The sequence below is a fragment of the Nannobrachium achirus genome (assembly GCF_963921795.1).
Source record: "Nannobrachium achirus genome assembly, chromosome: 24".
NCBI classification, from domain to species: Eukaryota; Metazoa; Chordata; class Actinopteri; order Myctophiformes; family Myctophidae; genus Nannobrachium; species Nannobrachium achirus.
This window is the reverse complement of record NC_137831.1, coordinates 22,058,558-22,079,962: the sequence shown is the minus strand read 5'-3', so window position 1 is coordinate 22,079,962 and position 21,405 is coordinate 22,058,558. Positions and strand designations below refer to the sequence as shown.

The window sequence follows — 21,405 nt, the reverse complement described above, 5'->3', positions numbered from 1 at the left end:
TGCGCGCGCGCGCGCGCGCGCGTGTGTGTGTGTGTGTGTGTGTGTGTGTGTGTGTGTGTGTGTGTGTGCGTGCGCGCGTGTGTGTGTGTGCGTGCGTCTGTGCGTGTGTGTGTGTGTGTGTGTGTGTGTGTGTGTGTGTGTGTGTGTGTGTGTGTGTGTGTCTCTGTGTGTCTGTGTCTGTGCGTGTGTGTGTGAGACAGGGAGATGACAGAATGAAGCTTCCCAGCCCCAACGACAGTAAGTTCTTCCAGAGCCTCCTGGACGAGGAGGACCTGGAGGACTTCATGGATGCTGAGGAGTACCTGGTCCCCCGTGCCTTCAGCGTGCCCCCCGGGGCCTCCTGCACCACCAGGCCCTCCTGCACCACCAGGCCCCGCATCGACTCCAACAGAGTGAGTGAGACCAGGGGCGTCACAAGGGGGGTACAAGTGGGACTGAGTTACCAGGGCCCAAGGTGGAGGGGCCTTAATTATTTTATACTTTAGCTATTGAAAAATAGCAGATATACAAGCTCACAGCGCGGCACCGAGTGCCGCGCTGCGAGCTTGTAGATCTGCTATTTTTGAAAAGTCTTGAAAATGTGTGCAAATCTTTGAATATATGTATTTTTTTTATTTGTAACTCAAATTTTGCTTCTGGGGGGTCCCTTGAACTAAATATTTCGAGATGGGGGTCCGTGGCCAAATACATATCATTTTGGGGGTCCTGCATCGTCCTTCACATGAAAAAGTTTGAGCACCAAAGACATAGAAATATAGGTTTTTCGATTTGAAATATTCAAAGACTTGCACAAACTTTTCACGATTTTTCAAAAATAGCAGATCTACAAGCTCGCAGCGCTGTGAGCTTGTATATCTGCTATTTTTCAATAGTTGAAGCACAAAATATTGCGTAATGAAGAACATTCATGGGGGGCCCACAGTGAATTCTTGTAGCCAGGGCCCAGAATTTGGTGCGACACCCCTGAGTGAGACTCTTATACAGAGTTAGCACCCAAGGGTGTAGTTCTGACAGAGTGCACCAGAACACTCTGCCGCATTTCCCCCCAATTAGAATAGGTGTGGGCGTATTATAGCGGCAGGAGTTGGGCCTCATAGAAGTCGTGAGGAGACGATTTAGCATGCTGAATCGATTGATCACGTTGATCAATCATCTTGAATCTGGTCCAGTCCATTTAATGTCGGCGGTCTAAGTTTAAGCCAGTGTACAGTGTGAATTTTAAGTGGGAGAAACCTGTGCCTTCGTGCTACGGCAAACAATAATATTGTTTGCTGACAAAGGAAGGTAGCTCTTGGATTGTTCATTATCTTATCCGACATGCAATTTAGTGGGAGAGTTGCAGGCTGTTGACAGTATTGATGTCACGTACTGTCTGGCATAGTGGTGTTCGCTGGCTCACGAACCGCGGGCATACACGGTTTATAACAGACTGCAACATTAATGTTTCAAACTCCACTCCGCGGGTTGTTCATTTTCCCTGATGTTTGCCCAGGGAACTTTGACCTGGAATGGCAAGAATCCACTGAAAAGCGACTTTTATCTGGTCTGCCTCTGATCACACACACAGCTGCTATCACAGACACACCCAGCCTGGAGCCTGTTGAAAGAAACGCAAGCTCGGGGGTTAGACTGGGACACTATATCGATGATGTCGGGTGGAAAACCTCAAAATGTCCAAAAGCTCGCCAAGATCTTCTACAAACAGAGCTTGTAGATTTGCTATTTTTTGCTACTTTTCGTGTAACATTGTAGTATGATGAAGTAGGGCATTGTTTTATGGAAAAAAAACAAAAAATATGTAGACAAGCTAGAGGTTTCTGCCTGACAATGAAGGTTAATGTTACCAGCTGTAATGTAAGGATTGTGGCAGCATACTGGATAAAGTTGTTCTCATGTGGAAACCTTGTATGTCCAAAACTGTTCGTTTTGTATAATCATCTAAAAAATTAACTATACTAGTGAAAACAGCCGATCTACAAGCACACAATGCCTCGCATCGCATCTGCTGTTTTCACGAGTTTTGTGCGACGGTCCTGTATGATGAAGCAGGGCTTTGCTTTACCAAAAGACGTACACATTTTGAAACTTGGAGGTACAAGGTTTCTGCCCGAAAGTGACGATATACTGTATAGGCTCCTTACTACATGTGCGCATCTGTGTGCCATGATGTACCAGGCACAATAAGTTATAACTATGATAATATCCAAACAGTTATCAAGCTCAAGCAACCAAAATGCCATCATAACACTTCCTGCATAGAATATACTCATCTAATCATGAGTATTACAACAACATAAAAACAAAACACTATTGCACACACAAATGTCGTGTTCATTCATTCAATCATAAAGTCACAAGGTTTTTGGTTCCAATTCAGTGCTACAAATGAATGCTTAATTTGCCTTCAAAATGTTACTAAGCAGAGTAAAAATTAGATGCGATATCACCAAACTAGTTAATCACTTTAATATCATCAGAGGGGTAATAACTTCAGTGCCTTTGTGCCGGTAACAAGACGTTAATTTTAATAACAGTACATTAATGTTCATTCAGGCATTGTACGTGCGCGGTCTCGGGCCCTAATAGACAGGTGCAAAAACATTAGACAGTGTAGCCTAACACACTTCATAAACATGGGCCTAATCTCACTGTCTGACAATTTACTATCGTCTAATGAGGTTGTTCTCCAAGGAGTCGTATTATACCAGCAGCATTATGGTTCACTTAATTATGCATGCACACAGTTCAACTATGTTGAAAGGATTTCTTACCCCACACAATGTTTATGTTTATGAGGTGTCGTACAGTGTGGCCAAACGTGCCATTTTTAAATAACACGATATTCATGTATTAAAATGTTTTTTTTTTGTTTTTTTTTAGCCAATTTTGTCACAAACTAATTTGTTCAGAAACATTGCTTTGGTATAGACCGATTTCCCAGAGCGGCAACCATAACTGCTGTGTGTGTGGTTGTGTGGCGACAACGCAGCTACACGGCAGCCCTCTGGAAAATGGTCTATACCAGTGGTTCTCAACCTGTGGTACATGTACCATTGGTGGTACTTGAGCCCCCCCTGTGGTGGTACTCAGAGGAGTCTCCCAAAAAAGAAGAAAAAGGATAAAAGTGGACTGAAATATTAATATTATACTACAGGTAGTTCTGACTGAGCTTTTTGTTGAAAAAGGATCTCAATGTCTGTCTCAATGTATGTCTCAGTGTCTGTGACATTGGGGAATAGGCTATATGCATATACGCCATTTTGTTCTACTTCCGGGTGTGTTTTGACTTCCTTCACAGGTGTTACCGATGATACTAATGAAGGCTCTGTTCCATTCTGGTCAAACAGAGTCAGTGTTCTGATCGTGTGCATGTTGGCTCACCGGAAACACTCTGCTACACCAGTGGGTCTCAAAGTGTCCTTGAGTGGGTTCCAAATGTCCCCATACAGGTGTGTAACTCTGAGAGTGTACAAATGGAACATTTGTTGATTCCATTTGTATAGAGTTATGGGGGTCCTTGGAATTAAAGATCCACTGTACAATAAATCAAACAGAGCCTTAATTAGTATCATCAGTAACACCTGTGAAGGAAGTCGAAAGACACCCGGAAGTAGAACAAAATGGCGTATATGCATATTTAAGGGGAGCGTTTCTACTACGGCAACGCAACGTGAGGCGGGACTACGGCTGCTACGACGCAATCGCCGTTGCGGTCCAAATTGTTAAGCAAAGTGCCGTCGGCAACGGGGTCCCACCTCTTTCACTGAACGCTTTGGTTCCCATGGCGACGCGTCTATACAACAGGCGTTGTAGGCGCAACGTGGAAAGGGACCTGCTGGCGTAGTACAGAGGGCTGCTACGGTGGCAGGTTGATCTATCGAGCGCTGATCATTTCCGGTTGCCGTTGTCATCTGCCGTCGCCGTACTAAGCTTAAATAGCCTACTGTGTGACAACTGCAGGAGTTAAAAGAGTAGTTCACAAAAAAGAAAATGACTTATTTCTATCGGTTACACACCCCAAGGTTCAAGGTTCAATGTTCAAGGTTCGTTTATTTAGTGTCCCCGAAGGGCAAATGGGTTGCAGCATAGACAACAGTACATCAAACAATAAAAACAACAAAATACAGAACACATGTAGCGGACAGATACCTTAAAATAAAATAAAGTGCACATAACCATAAAGTGCATGCATTAAGTGCCATGCAAAAAGTGCACAGTCCTTGAAAGTGCATCTCTTATAGGAAAAACAAACAAAGTGCACATACCGTATGAGGAATAGGTTATCTCCTGGACCTACCCATAACAGCGTTCAGTGTGCAGATAGACACAGGAACAAATGAATATTTGTGCCTGTTTTTTGTGGCACTAGCGGCTCGCAAGCGATGGCCGGATGGAAGGAGTTCATATTCTTTGTTTAGTGGGTGAGCAGCATCAGAACGGATAGACTGAGCACCGGCCTGTCTATTGAAAATCTGTCCTAATCTGTCCCATGAAGCCTTGAATTGTTTTTGTTGCATTCCTAAGCATGTGATGACTGGCGGAGTTCTTCCTATTGACCGATGACCGATGATCATCAAATTATTGGCTTTTGCATAGCGGAATAAGATGGGGTAGGTCTAAGCACCTGTATTTTAACATCAGTTATTATGGTGGTACTTGGAGAGACAGCTATTTTCTGTGGTGGTACTTGGCGTAAAAAGGTTGAGAATCACTGGTCTATACAAATGTCTCTCCCATTTGAGACAGTGGCGTCAGTTCAGGAAAAACTAAGGTATGGCAACATGACTGGTGTCTTGCAAGACACCAGTCATGTTGCCATACCTTAGCAACAGGCATGATACATTAATTTTAAGTACATTTTATTTTTCTCCCTGTTTCTACGGTTTCTTGGGCTGGATATGGCAGCCTGGAACGGTTGTTCAAGTGCAGCTAAACTTGGCATGTTAACGTGCCACAATTAACAATAATGCATTGCACCTGTGGAGCTGACCTGCAGAAACTGGGAATATACCATTTTGTCAAGATGCTGATGAAGTGACCATTTTGTTAAATTTTGCATTTGTAGTTATTTTACTGTAATTTAACAACATAATAACCAGCACAGATAGACAAAGAGACATTCATGGATTTATATTTAAAAGTAACTTTTATTTTCCCCCCTGGACCCAGGGTATGGCAGCTGCATACCCCTGCCATACCCAATTGACGCCCCTGATTTGAGACACTGCATTTCTTGCACTATTATTTCCATTATACTGTAGGACTTTCTGTTCATAGACTGCTCTGTCCAACTCGGCGTCCTTCTGAACATTTGCACAAGGTGCTCGGGAACGTCCGCACTTTCCCTTTGTCCTCACCGTTTCAAGTGGGCCATCGCCGGGGCTAATGGCCCACTTCCATCATTTCCATCCCAGGGTGTGTGACTGAAACCTGGGCACTTTATCCACCTCTGTCCCCAGACCCCACGTTTCATTACCCCGGGCCTCCGTGTGCAAATAGCACACGCTCCTTTAAAATGCTATGGCAGTTTGCTCGGAGACCAGCGAGCGTAGCTCTTTGGCTATTTGCTCTGCCACGCATTCCACGACTGTCCCTTCCCATGCCTATAGGCCAGGGACATGCTGGGCCCCTGATTCAGCCCGGGAAAAAGAGTTGGAGAGGCCCTCATTGCACGCTATAGAGAGAGAGAGATCTCTCTATAGCGCTGCTGCTACTCAAAGATTTGTGACAAAGTGACAAGCCAGTGGGCCAAATACATGAGTTATATTTTGTCGTTGTCGGGTGGAAACCTTGTATGTCCAAAACCGTTTGTTTTGTATTTATCATTTTAAAAATTATTTAAACTAGTGAAAACAGCCGATCTACAATGAAAATTATTTAAACTAGTGAAAACAGCCGATCTACAAGCACACAACGCCTCGCACCGCGAGGCGTTGTGTGCTTGTAGATCTGCTGTTTTCACTACTTTTGTGGAACGGCCTTGTATGATGAAGCAGGGCTTTGCTTTGCGAAAATATTTACAAATTTGAAACTTGGAGATACGAGGTATCTGCCTGACAGTGACAATTTACTTTGTTGGCCGCACAGCCCCCAAAAAGGAACATTTCATTTTTATTTTTTTCCTAATGGCCGGCCTGGACCAGCCGGGAATGAACCGGCCGTTCGGGAGTTGTCCCGCTTTTCCCAATGGCCAGCACGTCCCTGCTATAGGCATCTTATCAGGGGTGGAAAAAGTACTCACATTATTTCACTTAAAGTAAAAGTATCGATACTGCAATGCAGATATATTGTGAAAGTAAAAGTCCGGAATTCAAAGTTTACTTCAGTAGAAGTACAAAAGTTAATGGTATCATACTTGAGGAAATATACTTTGTAACTTTACACCACTGCATTGTATTCACCCTTGCCTCCCCCTCCCAACCAGCAGTGGATAAAGTAGTATATACTCAATCAAGTAAACACTCAAGTCTCCAAAAGTACAAGTTACAAAGTACATTTCCTTTTAAATATCAATGCAGTGCCGTGCATTTTTGAGTGTTTCGAGGAACAAAATGGCCTTTGCTTTTTCTTTCAGAAATCTCCTGTTTTGTACGTTTTTTAATAGAGCACAAGTGGTTATTCATGAAATATCTTAAGTTTTGATCCCAAGAGACTCCTCCTAGAAATGTAGTGGAGTCAAACATACAATAGTTCTGTTGTCGAAGTGAAAGCCATGTGCTTGCAAAGAAAACAAGCAACTAACACACACTTATTAACTCAAACCCACGTTACTTCCGAGGTCCCACCTGTTCAAGGTCAGCGATTATTAAAACCTTTCTTCTTCTTTTTTAACAATGCAGTCAAAAACAACCCCACGACCATCCAAAGGGGGAGAGAGAGAGAGAAAACAGAATTCAATGTTTTTTTCTTTCTTTTTTTTTTTTGATTCCGTGGCCTGACTTCTTGGGTGCCAGAGAGAGGAAGTTAGTTATTCAGGTTGGGTTGCAGACACTGTCTGACACACAGGGCAGCGCTCTAATCTGGACTGATTTGCTCTCACGCTCACACTTGAAAAGAGAAGAGGATAATAACGGGCTTTGAAGAAGGGATGAAGTGGGAGTTGTGGATAGACAGAGAGAGAGAGAGAGAGAGAGAGAGAGAGAGAGAAAGTTGATTGCGGTGGAGTGATGGTGGATGAGGTTGAATTGTGGGAGTAGGTGCACAGATATACCCCCAGGATGTTTATTTTCCCTCTCTCTCTCTCTCTCTCTCTCTCTCTCTCTCCATTCTGTTGTGTTTTGTAGCAGTTCTTCCTGTAATTGCAGCCTTGACGCTCGCATGTAAGCAGAGAGAGAGAGAGAGAGAGTGCGTGTAAGAGAGAAAGGTAGAGTAGTGGAGTAGGCCACGGTTAAAAGATGGCCTACGGCACAGAAGCGTAACACCACGAGAAACCCCTCGCCTTTACATGTCAGCTTTTGTTTTTTTCTTTTCCTTTTTCGTTGTTTTTGTTTGTTTCTTTTTTTTTCAGTGAGGGGGGATCAGGTGTTGTAAAAATAGAGCTTTGTTTCGCTAGCTTTTATGTTTGTTAGTTTCTTTGGATGGATTTTGATGACTGCACCCAGTTTCACCCTCAGCAGCAGGTGGGTTCCCTTCTTGAATTGAGCCCGGGCAGGTGGCACAGAGGCTGCTTCTGAGGGTCCCTGGAACAAAAATATTTTGAGATGGGGGGGTCCGCGGCCAAATACATATAATTTTGGGGCTCGAATGGAGGCGTGGGTTCGGATCCCACTTCTGACACCATGTAATGTTGTGTTATTGAATAACGCGAACGTGAGTCCAACTGTACTGTTCAACGTGGATACATTTTTTAAGCTCTCACAGAGTATGTTGACTGTCTCTCTGCCACTACTGTAGTGCTTCCCGCCAGACGCACACTTGTGACGTCGGCACACAGCGACTCTGTAGTCTTTCAGCCATAACACAATCACACCACACTTGACATGACAAATTTTGTGTTTGAGAATAGCAACATACGTTTTTCAAAAAACTAAGGATTTAGAGGACATTTGTAGAATCGGGCCTATATCAGCGGTTCTCAAACCTTGTCATGTCAAGGACCCCCAAAATGATATGTATTTGGCCACAGACCCTCATCTCAAAATATTTTGTTCCAGGGACCACCCAGAAGCAAAGATTTGAGTTAAGAATGTTCATTCTGAATTTGGGTCTTGCCTCATGCTAGATGCAAAATAGATACACGCGCGGCACAAAGAGATTGAAGAGAGCAGTCACCTCCTGGGCGTTTAGCTCTGAGAGCAGAGGCCCGCCAACCTTTTCTGGATCCCCCCCAACCACTTGAAAATCCCTTTGTTTGTGATAAGCGTTCATGGCACACCCATCTGACACCAATTGAGATTGGGTAAAGCACCTGTGTCATTTTAGATTTGAGCTATATTTTAGCCATTATTTTATATATATATATATTTGGCTATTCAGAAATATATATATATCCTTATTCCGTGGCCAAATAAATATAATTTTGGGGGTCCTTCACATGAAAAGGTTTGAGAACCACTGACATAGTAGTCTCTCAAGAACAGGCTAACTGAGCTCCATTTAAGTGAAAAGGACCTTTTCTTTGACGATGGCTAGCCAGATTGCTGACATAGAAACACAGGGTTTTCAAAAAACCTTAGAAGGATTCAAAAGACACTTATAGAATCGGGTCAAAATTCAAATTTTCACTGTTTTTCAAAAATAGCAGCTCTACAAGCTTGCAGCGCGGCACTCGGTGCCGCGCTGTGAGCTTGTATATCTGCTATTTTTCAATAGTTAAAGCATAAAATAATGATACACAATAATGTGTACCCGTTCTAAATGGGTTAACATCACACTCTCTCTCTCCATCTCTGTCCCCGTCCCCCTCTCCCATGTCTCCCTCTCTTCGTCCCCCTTTTTTCCCACAGAACCAGTTCAGCTATCGAGACGGCGGCCCGTCGTCCGCCGACGAGGGCTCCATAGCAGGGGCGCCGTCGTCCTGCGGGGCCCTCCAGGAGGCCTCCGGGGGCCCCCAGTCCGCTCTGGAGGAGCAGCGCTGCAATGGCACCTTGCACAAGAAGAGCCTGGGGGGCCGGGGGCCCGGGCCGGAGGACAGCGGGGGCCAGCGCTACAGCGCCGACCCCACCGTGTTCCTCGGGGACCGGGGCTCCAGAGGGGACACCGACGAGGACGGCTACATGACGCCCATGAAGGACAAGAGCTCCTCAGGTACAGGCCCGGTCACCGTTATCACATGATCGTCTAACAGGGTTCCCACGGTCATGAAATTCCTGGGAATATTTTGAAATGACAAATTAAACATTGGCCAAATTGTCAAATATTAGAGTCAGAAATTGTGAAAATAGCAGATCTACATGCTCACAACGTCTCGCGTTGCGAGGCGTTGTGAGCATGTAGATCAGCTATTTTCACAATAGAACCGTGTTATACAAAATTCCTCAACTCTTAGTGCTCGTCAGGGTGCCGGGTCCCCTGTTAAAACATGATTATTTCGGGGGTCACGGCCTTAAAAGGTTGAGAACCACTGGCATACACTACCTGTCTTTGGGCATTGTGCATAGGAGTAAGCGACTCATTATTGAGCTGAATTATTGTTATATAGTCCTGGAAATCGGGTTAAATATTCTGGAAAAGTTTTGGAAAAGTTTTGGAGATTAATTGGTAAAAATGTGTGGGAACCCTGTCTAATCGCAGTTATTTGACATAATCGCAATTATTTTGTCATAATCGTGTACATGTTGAAAAAGGTTCATATTTTCAAACATTTAAAAAAAAATTGTGGAAATGGCAGATTTACAAGCTCACAACGCGTCGCAGCTTGTAGATCGGCTATTTCCACTATCAATGTTTTGTCAGTCGTCAGTCGTTTCTTCTATTTAGGTTATGTGTCATATCTGCCATGTGCAACTTCAAAGCCTACAAGCCAAACAGAAATGTAATTGTCAACGACAAAAACAATTAAATCGTCAATCACAATTATTTGAGAGACTCAGGTGTATGCACTTGACATCATCATCATCATATCAGGAAGTTATGTGGGAACGCCTACTGAGTGGCTAAAAACTACTTTCTTGCCTTGAAATCCCATACATCTAAAAAGAAGTCCTATCTGATTGCTTTAAACGATGTTAAACATCATTAAACTCACTTTGCCACTCACTTTGCCACTAAATAAAACAAATCGTGAAAATTGCAGATCTATAAGCATTTTTTTGCAAGGCTATTTTCACTCTAAAATAAGGCTAAATAATAAAATAAGGTTAATTCTAAAATATAACTTTATAAGTTTGAGTCCCAGGGAGTCACCAAACTTATCTTTGGGTCTTGAGCTGAAATGTTTGGGAAGTCCTGATTCTAACTGAATCACAAGATACAGTCATTGATAAACTGATGGTCTGAAACTCTGATTATTAACATTATGGATGTGGTGTGACTGTCAGTCAAATGAGCCTAGTCCTTAAAGGTGATACACCATGAAATTTCACTTTTCCTATTTTAAAACCTTTTTTTGGGGTCCCACTAGCACCTTCTATCCTCACAAAGTCCCATTTCTGACCATTGTGTCTTTCTCTGGTTTTGGGAAGGCGGAGGTTAAAAGCATCCCACGGGTTCTCAAAACAGGCTGTCCAGATTTGCTGACGTCGCTGACGTCATCAACGGCCGTTTTTGAATAAAAAAAAATCAAAGATTTTTTTTTTTTTTGGGGGGGCGGGGGGCAATATGACATAATACTTTTTAAATGCATGGTGTATCACCTTGAACATTAACATTGAGATTCCAGGAGAATCCCTAACATGGAGGGCAACGGTATATGTTGCATGCTACATCCGGTCTTGCTAATGTATTGGGAGCGGAGGTGATCTGTCATTCTGCTTGAAGAGGAGCTCTTTGTGTCCCCATGAGTCATTCCGAGTAAATACGCTCCTTCATCCGTCCTCTTCATCTGTCATTCTGTCTGTTCATCTCATCCGCCACTGATTGTTATTCCAGCTGAGAGAGAGGTCGTATACAGTATGTACCGCACGCCGCCCATACTATGGAGTCTGCTTTGATCACGTTCTACTCTAGGAGCCCCCTGCCACTGCACGGCCATCTTTGATTTGTATTTTATCTTTAAATATCTTATTTTTTTCCTGGGATCAAAATAAAACAAAAAGGCCTGCAGCGAAACACATCTGATGCAATGTCAAGGATCGGAGGAGTGGGCGAAATCGATAGGTCTCCACACCCTGCTATTATAGCACTTGGAAGCGGTGGCAAAGGGTTGCTTTGGTTAGCATTTTCCACCCCGGGGTGGGTGGAGTTATCGGTGCCAAAGAAATGTTGGCAAGGTGCCCATCTTATAGGTCCTGCGTGACCACCATTATCATTTCCATCTTCGCTCCTCATTAGTGAGAACACTCTCTCCCTTTGCTCGCTCTCATTCTCCCGCGCTGTTTTTATTCTCTTATCAGCCTCTCTGCTTCTGTTATTTATTCTCACAGACTCTCTATATCTCTTTGTCTTTGTTCTTTTCTCTCTCGTCTGTCTGTCCGTCCGCCTTTGTGTGTGTGTGTGTGTGTGCTGCAGAATATCTCAACCCCATCGAGGAGAACCCGTTCGTTTCGCGGCGCAAGAACGGCGAGATCCACGCCCTGGACAACCCGGGCTACCACAGCACGCCCAGCAACAGCCAGCCCAAAGGGGAGGACGAGTACATCAACGAGCCCCTCTACCTCAACACCTTCCACAGTCCCGCCGAGCTGGGCCTGGAGGCGCTGAGGCGGAACGGCCTGCCGCTTCCCAGCCAGCCCTCGGGACCCCTGGCCGCCGTGTCGCTGGGCCCCCACCTCCCGCTCTCCATCCAGACCGGCCTGCCACACTACACTCTGCCCTCCGCCCTGCCCTCCCCGGCCGGCCTGCCCTGCCACCACGGCCCGGGGGCCCACGTGCTCCACACCCACCACGCGGTCAAGCCCGCGCCGGGGCAGCCCGGCGGCCCGAGCCAGCCTGCCGTGCTCGCCGGCTCCCACGCCGGCCTGCCGGCGTACCACAGCCACAGCGCCACCCACCCGGCGTCCAGCATGCTGAAGCAGGGCGGGCAGTCGTCGGGCAAGGCCGCCGGGAAGAAGCTCAAGGTGACCTTTGACAATCCCGAGTACTGGCAGCACAGCCTGCCGCCGCCGGCCAAGTCCGCCAGCCTGGCGGTGGCGGCCGCCGAGGGCGGCCCGCACGGAGGCCCCGCCCCCGGCTCCGCCGCCGCCAAGCTCTACTACAAACAGAACGGCCACATACGGGCGACGGTGGCCGAGAACCCGGAGTACATGTCCGAGTTCTCCCTGAAGCCCGGGACCGTCCTGCCGCCGCCACCCTACCGGCAGCGGAACACTGTGGTCTAGAAGGGTTTCCGCTTCGGTCCCCTCGACCCGTCTCTTCTGGAACCGCATCCAAAACGCCCACGCATCCTCTCTTCTTATGTTTGACGGAGAGGACCGGACCGTAAACATCAAAGACCTCTTTATGAACCTAACCTTTCCGAACCGTCGTTTTTTCCCAACACGCCGTACCGAGAGGCCGTAGCAAAAGCGACACCTTCTAGAGGTGGACCGGGCTGACCCGTTATCGAGACCTCGCCCCACACCACCGTCTCTCCACTCGACCCGCCGCCTCCATTCATGTTCTGTAGATAGAATAAAAATTAAATAAAACGTTGACGCCAGTCTCGAGCAGGAGGACAGATCCACATTGTCGCACAAAACACCGGATTCGCTGGATATTTTCACTGGCAAATTCCTATAGACCGCTGGGGGCGTGAACAGCAAGATGGTTTTTCGCAAAGGACTCACTTTAAATGGGAGGTTTCTTGTCAGGTGAACTCACTGCCAACAAGCCACTGAGGTGAAGGGTCGTGGGAAGAACTTTATGGCAATACAAAGTTCCTGAACAATATGGCAACCTGTCTGCCAAGGCTGCCCGATAACGAACAAACAGCCTGAACAAATATACTTTACTAAAGGAGTCACGGTGATATGAAGGACAGCGTTGATTGAAGAGAGGATAGAGTGCCAAGAGCGACATTATGGAGGAAAAAGTCTGACGTTCCGACGACGGGGGGGAAAAAAACTAAAAGGCTTATTCAGGAAAATATATATATATATACTTTGGCGGAGCGCGTTGAACGCTGATCACTCAATCATGATCAAATTATTATTATTATTATTTTTCCCGGGCCTACTATACTATTTCCTTTGTTGTAGAGATTCCCATCTGATATGTGAAGCCCTGTGTCATGTTACACTCTGCCACCGTTACTGTGATACTGTGATCGTCGACACTGACACCGAATCCTACTTTCACATTTTAGAGGGTTTTTGAACTGCTGATTTTACAAACCTGTGTGTCTGAACAAGGCAGGTCGAGTTTATTTATTTTTTGTTCTTTTTACTTACCGTTTCTTTTTTGTCTTTGACTACTGTATTCTTGGAGGAGCCAATCAGCCAGAGCTTCTTCGAGCAAAAGGATATAAGGGAGAGAAAAAAAACTAAACACTGTAAAAAACCTTTTTCTTTTCTTTTTTAAGTCAACACTGGTTGAAAACGGTAAAACAATGTGGGTTTTTATACACTGGCCTTTTCATGAGTATTTACTTAGGAATGAGCTGATTCACGAGGACGATGGACCTATATGTAAATCTGATGTGTAGAGGAGTGAATTGCCTTGAGCAGGGGTGTCACAAGGGGGGGGGGGGGGGAGTGGGACTGAGTTACTAGGGCCCAAGGTGGAGGGGCCCTAGTAACTTTAGCTATTGAAAAATAGCAGATATGCAAGCTCACAGAAGAGTCGTGAAAATGTGTGCAAATCTTTGAATATATGTATTTTTTAAGCGAACATTTGTAACTCAAATTTTGCTTCTGGGGGGGTCCCTGGAACGAAATATTTTGATATGGGGGTCCGCGGCCAAATACATATCATCTTGGTGGTCCTTGACATGAAAAAGTTTGAGCACCACTGACATGGAAACGCATAGGTTTCTTGCACACATTTTCACGATTTAAAAAAAATAGCAGATCTACAAGCTCGCAGCGCGGCACTTCGGTGCCGCGCTGTGAGCTTTGTATATCTGCTATTTTTCAATAGTTAACATTCATGGGGGGCCCGCAGTGAATCCTTGTACCCGCAGGGCCCAGAATTTAGTGTGACGCGTGACGCCCCTGGCCTATGAGGATAGGTTGCTACTATGTGTCATCTTCCATTCTGATTCCCTGAACTCAAAGTGATGTTTTTAGCGAGAGCGAGTGTGCGTACAAATACCTTAGCAGGGGGAGGGAATAGCTCAGACAAACCCCCTAATGAAGACTGCAAGAATCGATCTAGACAGCACCAGCAGAGCACACAGGGCAGACAGATTGCAACGATGTGCTTGATGCGCACGTTGCTTGCACGTTTTGCCCCTTTGTATGTATGTACTGTATGCCGCCATATAGTACAGTAGTTTGGGGTGTGTGTGTGTGTGTGTGTACCTGTATGTGTGTGCGCGTGCGTGCGTGCGTGCGTGCATGGACCTATTATGTGACCCAGCACGAGAACTTGTGGGATCATCGCCGGGGCAATACGCACTTTACAGCATAGGCAAATGTAGTCTGATCTGATTTTGGTTCAAACGTTTGTTAAATGCTGATTTAGACTCTTCCAAGTGCTTTTTTCGTAATTCGCCTAAAAGTCAAAATGTATAATATGTCAATAGTCAATAAATATCAAGTCGGGTTGAGGGTGACTTAGAACCGTTGTTGAATCAGATCAGCTGATTTCGGAGCAGAGGCTAAAGACCGTCTTTCATGCGATCATGCAGTATTTTCACCAAATGTTCACATTTTGGTGCCCAGAATCGGTTTCATGTCGTTAACTATCCCAGTTTCAAATCTAAAAAGATCACCTTTCTTCCTCGGGTTCTGTCAGGCAGCTTTGAGTAGAGATTTTACGAAACTACTACTTTACGTACCTTTCAGTTTTGTTGAGGATTAATGGGATACTCTGTTTAGATTATGTGAAATTATATGTATTTATTTAGTTATTGAGGGAGAAACTTCAATGCCTTTCTTCCACCTCGCTCATAGGGCCAGGCACTCCTAATTGCCTGCATCCTACACACACAAAGGGAAGCTTTCTTTTCCCCGCGCATTGATCTCAGGTATTTAAATGCAATGAATTCTGGGATAGGGGTCTGGCTAGAGATGAGAGAAAACAAAACAGATTTGTTTGATTTTTTTATATACTATACTTTGCTCTACAACAATAGGTAGAGCAACCTTTTCATGTTTTTAAAGTTTCAGGAGGAATAGAGATGTTGGAGATTACTCAAATTAATCTCCAACTAAAAACTAAAATGAATAAATAAAATGTACCCCCCCCCCCCCCCCCCCCCAAAGCAGAGCTCACAGTATTGTTTTAATTCATTTTAAATAATTGCATGAAATTAAATCAAACCCACCAATTATTCATTTTGTTGGGTAGATAATAGTCTACTTAGTATCAACAATATCTTTTGTGCGTTAATATATCATCAATTCAAAGCATTGATTGATTGAAAATACTTCCGTAGAACTTCAATAAGCTGCCGTTCCAGAACTGTTCGGTCAAATATAAATGCGTCATTTTATAGCTGTGAATCTTCTGCTGGAAAATGAAAATGAAGAAATGAAAACACAAACCTTTTCAATGATCCCATTACACAGTTCCTGTGCTCGTTCACATATGATACAGTATGTGTGTGACAGTGGTAAGCTGTGTGGTGTAGCTGTAGCTACATGCTCCCAAGACGCTTGGAGGTGTTGACAGTGTCAACATTTATGAACCGACCATGAAGCTGCTAAATAATATGGCAAGCTTTGAACTGAAAGCAAGGCTCCAATTGATGGCTATGCATATTAGGGATGGGACGATAAGCGATATTACCGTTTATCGGGATAATCACGATAATCCTATCGTGGAGATTTCATTTATCGTGATATAGTCCTCTGTCATGCACGGTACCATTTAAACCCTCTATAATTGGTAAAAGGTATTCATAGTATACGTACTTGATACAGTCTTTTTTTCACTCTCTACCAAGTCTCTTTGCCAAAAGAATAGCCGATCTACAAGCTCACAACGCGTCTTGTTGTGAGCTTGTAGATCTGCTATTTCTTTTGGCAAATGTTCCGCCCCAGGATAATGGATGTTGGGGATATTTTGATTATCGCGACAATATCGTAAATCGCGATTTCTTTGGTCACAATAATCGTGATATGAAATGTTCATATCGTCCCATCCCTATAGTGCATAATATGTGTTTCCTTTATTTGTCATTTCTGCTTTGAGTGAGTTTCATTGACTTGGTGCCCCTTGAAACGTGTTTTAAAGTACAAAAACAATGCTGCTGGAAATAAACAAGGCAGTGATGAAAATAAGCAATAGGTTCAACCGTGGCCTGTGTTCCTGCAGGATTTGACCCAAAGTCAGTGATATTCTTTGAACCTCGGCCTCTTAAGTGGTCCTCATCATGACCCCCCATGAAAGGGATTATCAAAGACCACCTTAGCAGAAGCTGCAGAGCTGTCTCTGAGAATCTGTGTGTTTTAATATTGTAATACGCAGTATACTTAGTGCAGTATTGCTCTTCCGGTCTGTCGTTAATAAACAGGGCAGAACTTGGTTTACTGTTTCTTCGAAAAAATACCGTTCTGGGATTGATTGATTGATTGACTTTGTCTGGATCCAGTCAAGGTTAATCACTGACAGAGCAAATTATACTTAATCTCAAATGATGAAACCACTCTGACTGCATATGCCGAACAGGTGGACATTCAAACAGGGCTAGGACTCAGTCTGGAAGCTTCTCAAGCAGAGTGCTGGCACGTAGCCCAGTGTCAAGTCGTCGCGAGCGTTTTAGACGTTTTGACAGGGAAGACTCAAATTGAATTATAATTGACCCTCCCACCGGAATCCTTCTCGCACTCGTATTGAATACTGCCAGTCATTGCTCCTAACAGGGGTCGTCTGATGCCAGCCTCCACTGTTGCTTACTTTACTGTTTCACCTTGCAGCTACAGTATTATCGCATCGCGTCCTCAACGCATCGCGTTGAGAGCCTGTAGATCAGGGTTCCCCAATCCCCAATAGGCGGCCTGCCGGCCATTTGCGTCCCGCGGGGGACTACTGTCTGGCCCCCACCAACCCCAGTAATAATGGTGGTATAAGAGCAGCAACAACACTAGTATATCGTCGTTGTCGGGTGGAAACCTCGTATCTCCAAATTTGTATGTTCTTTCGCAAAGTAAAGCCCTGCTTCATCATACAGGGCCGTCGCACAAAAGTAGTGAAAACAGCAGATCTACAAGCACACAACGCCTCGCGGTGCGAGGCGTTGTGTGCTTGTAGATCGGCTGTTTTCTCTAGTTTAAAACATTTTTAAAATGATAAATGCAAAACGAACGGTTTTGGACATACAAGATTTTCACCCGACAACGACGATATCTGAACTGTCGCTGGAGTAGTGGAAACGCCACCGTCGCCCCCTGCAATGTTGTGGCCCTCGGCTTGGTACCCTAGACATAATTCGGCCCTTGGGGAAAACTAATCGGGGAACCCTGCTGTACTGTAGATCAACTCTGGTGTTTTGATCTGGCCTCTGGTGTTGTGTGAGAGCCCCGGCCGTGCCAGCTGTAGTTGGGTAGGCATGTGCATGACACATCCACAGCACACGCGATGTGTGTCTTGTGAGCATGTGCATGCATACAGAACATGTGTCAAGCTGTTTGGTTTGTTTTAGCTCCCCGCGGAACACTTTGATCAAACTTGGTGGTTAACAGGGAACGGGTCCCACGCGCCTCTTTGCTGGAGCGATCAGCGTGTTTGTTTTAGGGATGTGTGTGTGTGTGTGTGTGTAGAATGTCTTCATGCATCTGTTTAGCTTTGTGAAACAGTGAGAAGTACGGCAGCACAGAGAGCACAGCCATACAAGGCGGAGGGAGAGGGTCCACAGTGTGGACTCGTGAACTGACATAAGGAATGTCCATAATTTTGTAGGTTTTCTTTTCATTTTCAAATGGAAACGCAGCATTTAAAGGACCGTACCAATCTAATTTTGAACTACTAGTCCTGTGCCTGGGGGTGTGCGATGAGGGATTGAACGTAGGGGTCTCAGAAGTAATGTTGGAGAAAGGTAGTGAAAACAGCAGATCTACAAGCACACGTGCGAGGCGTTGTGTGCTTGTAGATCGACTGTTTTCACTAGTTTAAATAATTTTTTAACCCGTTAACAATCCTGTATAATTTGCAAAAAACGCCTATACACAGTGTACCCAAAGTAAATTGATTGTTGTTTTTAAACCATTTGGAGTAATGCATTGGGCATGGTCTCATTTTGAAGGAAACATTTTGAAGTTTTCCCCAGAAATAAATAATCACTCTGTGTGCAACTGACATTGAGTAATGCAAGTTTTAACATTTTCAAATGGAAACACGGCATTTTAAAGGACCGCACCCGTCTAATTTTGAACTACTAGTCCTGTGCCCGGGGGTGTGCGATGAGGGATTGAACGTAGGGAGTCTCAGAGAGTAATGTTGGAGAACCCAGACCGGTGCAGTCCAGTTGTGCAATACCCGTTATATCTGTCTGTCTGGCTGGCAATCTTTTATGCACATACAGTATATGAGCTGCGTCTCAAGTCCTTAAAGGAGTAGTTCACCCCCAAAATGACTTTTTTTCTATTGATTAGTCACGCCACGGAGACTAGAGTTCAATAATATTTTGAGTTTTTTGTCGCATTCCTAAGACAAAAATGTGATAACAATAAATTTACCCCCATTCGTTCCGGATAGGGACCCGTTTCGAAACGGGTCCCGCGGGGGGCTACTGTCTGGCCCACACCAACCCCAGTAATAATGGTGGTATAAGAGCAGCAACAACACTAGTATATCGTCATTGTCGGGTGGAAATCTCGTATCTCCAAATTTGTACGTTCTTTCGCAAATCATACAAGGCCGTCGCACAAAAATAGTGAAAACAGCAGATCTACAAGCACACACGAGGCGTTGTGTGCTTGTAGATCGGCTGTTTTCACTAGTTTAAATCATTTTTAAAATGATAAACTCAAAACGAACGGTTTTGGACATACAAGATTTTCACCCGACAACGACGAAAACTGTCGCTGGAGTAGTGGGAACGCCACCGTCGCCCCCTGCAATGCTGTGGCCCTCGGCTTGGTACCCTAGACATAATTCGGCCCTTGGGGAAAACTAATTGGGGAACCCTGCTATATAGCATTCAGAGATTTGTGGAATAGTTCTCTGGCTACGTGAGACTATTGAAACGGTCACTTCCCTTTCTATGCCAGTCAAAGTGAGGAGTAGTTCAACTTTGTTGAAACCTTGACCCCTTGGTTGGCATGTTGGCCACTGCCCTTCCATCGCGCATTGTGCGACCATCCCCAGTTAGAAGGTTTAGAATGAAAACCGTCCGAGCTTCCGGCTGGTTCCCAGTGTCGGAGTTGAGAACCATTGAAGTTTAATTTAAACGTTATATAGTTCATTACTTTAAATTCCTCATTCAGTGTCTCGGCAATTTTGAGGATCCAGCCTGTAAGCATTTTCAGTATGGTTTTCTACTGTCATTTGAAATGAAAAATTAATTTAGCTCCATGATTGATTGATTGATTTGGTTGTTTTCTTTTAAGGGAAGATGGTTTCAGACATTGTGTGTCTTGTCCTCTCTCCACTCAAACCTGCTGCTACGGTCCTTGATTCAAACGTTACTACAGTTTACTGACAGCGCCAGTGTCTCCACACACACACACACACACACACACACACACACACACACACACACACACACACACACACACACACACACACACACACACAGTACAGTCATTTGTTTGACTCTGCGAAGTGTTTTTTTTATTTTATTTTATATACAATCTTTGAGCCAAGGTGCAGAGTCATGTAGCCCGTCTCATACTGTAGAGAAGCCGTTAGTACGGGATTGCAGTGGTTCTCAACGTACTTGGGTGGGGCTCCCGCCTCCTGGGAATCCCCAGGGTTTCCTTGAGGGGATTCCAGGGGGTCCCCAACTCCCCATGCGAGTAAATGATTGATAATAAAGAACCAGACGAGCCTTTATGGGTCTATAGCTCTGTGAGGTTACAAAATGGAAACAAATGTTTATCATTTGGTTCCATTTGTACCCATTTAAACCGATCTGTGTCCTTTTAGATTTTAGGGTTGGCTATTCAAAAATAGCAGATGTATAAGCTCACAGTGCATCACTTCGTGCCACGCTGCAAGCTTGTACGTCTGCTATTTTGGAGCCTCTTTTTGAAAAGTCTCGACGTGAGAACTATTGATTTAGAAGGAATTCGTAAAATCGGCCTCAGGTCCCAAGGGGTTAAACTGACACAGAGGATAGTGTAGATAGACAGCGGTTCCAGTAACCTGACTCCGCCAGATGGTGGCAGCAGTGCATATACCACCCTACTTTTACCATCTGGAATCGCTTGGGTAAAACCGATGTAAGGGGCGGGCATTTTTTCAAGTTCTTTAGCAGGTGATTGGATGGGGCCGTCTGTCTATCACAGTCTGGGAGTGCCAACTCCAACCACTCATATTGGCCTCTCTGCATGACGTTACACCCAGAATCCGCCTCCTGGGTTTCTGTGGTCTGCAGTCAGACTCTATTGGCTCAGAGCCCACCCGTAGCTTCCGCTGATTGGTCCGGACTGGGACTTTGCGGCGTTATCCACTCTCTTTGAACAGTCCCAGATGTTTGCGCAGCAGGCATACGCACTGCTGCCACCATCTGGCGGAGTCAGGTAACGGTCCAAGAGATAGAAAACGTATCAAATGCATACAGTAAGTATGTCTTTGACATTAAAAACGTTGAGAATCGCTGATCTGCAATAGACTACAACAGAGTTCAACATTTGGGTCCAGTGGACAGGCAGTGTGGAAGTCAATAACCACAGTCCCTTAGTAGATTTTACTGAAAGTCAGTAGCACAAAACTAGAAATCATAATTATAGAGCATCGCAGCGGAAGTGGTTTACTGGTCCCACTAAAAAAATCTCCCATTCATTTCCCCCATAGACCTTACAAAAAATATTTATAACAATTATGTTAAGCCTAGAACCAAGCCATCCAGGATTGCAGTGAATCTTGACCATAACACCTTTGATCCTATGTGAAAACATATTTTAATATTACATAATTTGGTATACTACATTAAATAACTACCCTTTTGTTTAGCAGTTTTAAAAATGTTCTTTTCATATAGAAACAAAGGTTTTATGGTCATGATTCACTGCAATCCTGGATTGCTTGGTTCTAGGCTTAACATAGTTGTTATAAATACTT

General features: G+C 44.7%; 1 protein-coding gene across 1 annotated transcript in view; it reads left to right on the top strand.

The window, feature by feature from the left end:
* The window catches only part of LOC308280042 (receptor tyrosine-protein kinase erbB-4-like), a 789,750-nt gene that overhangs the window by 583,924 nt on the left and 184,421 nt on the right, over window positions 1-21,405 (top strand). The window contains 2 exon segments of the mRNA XM_080720298.1: window positions 201-392; window positions 8,946-9,246. Coding sequence (XP_080576424.1) covers window positions 201-392; window positions 8,946-9,246 — 493 coding nt within the window.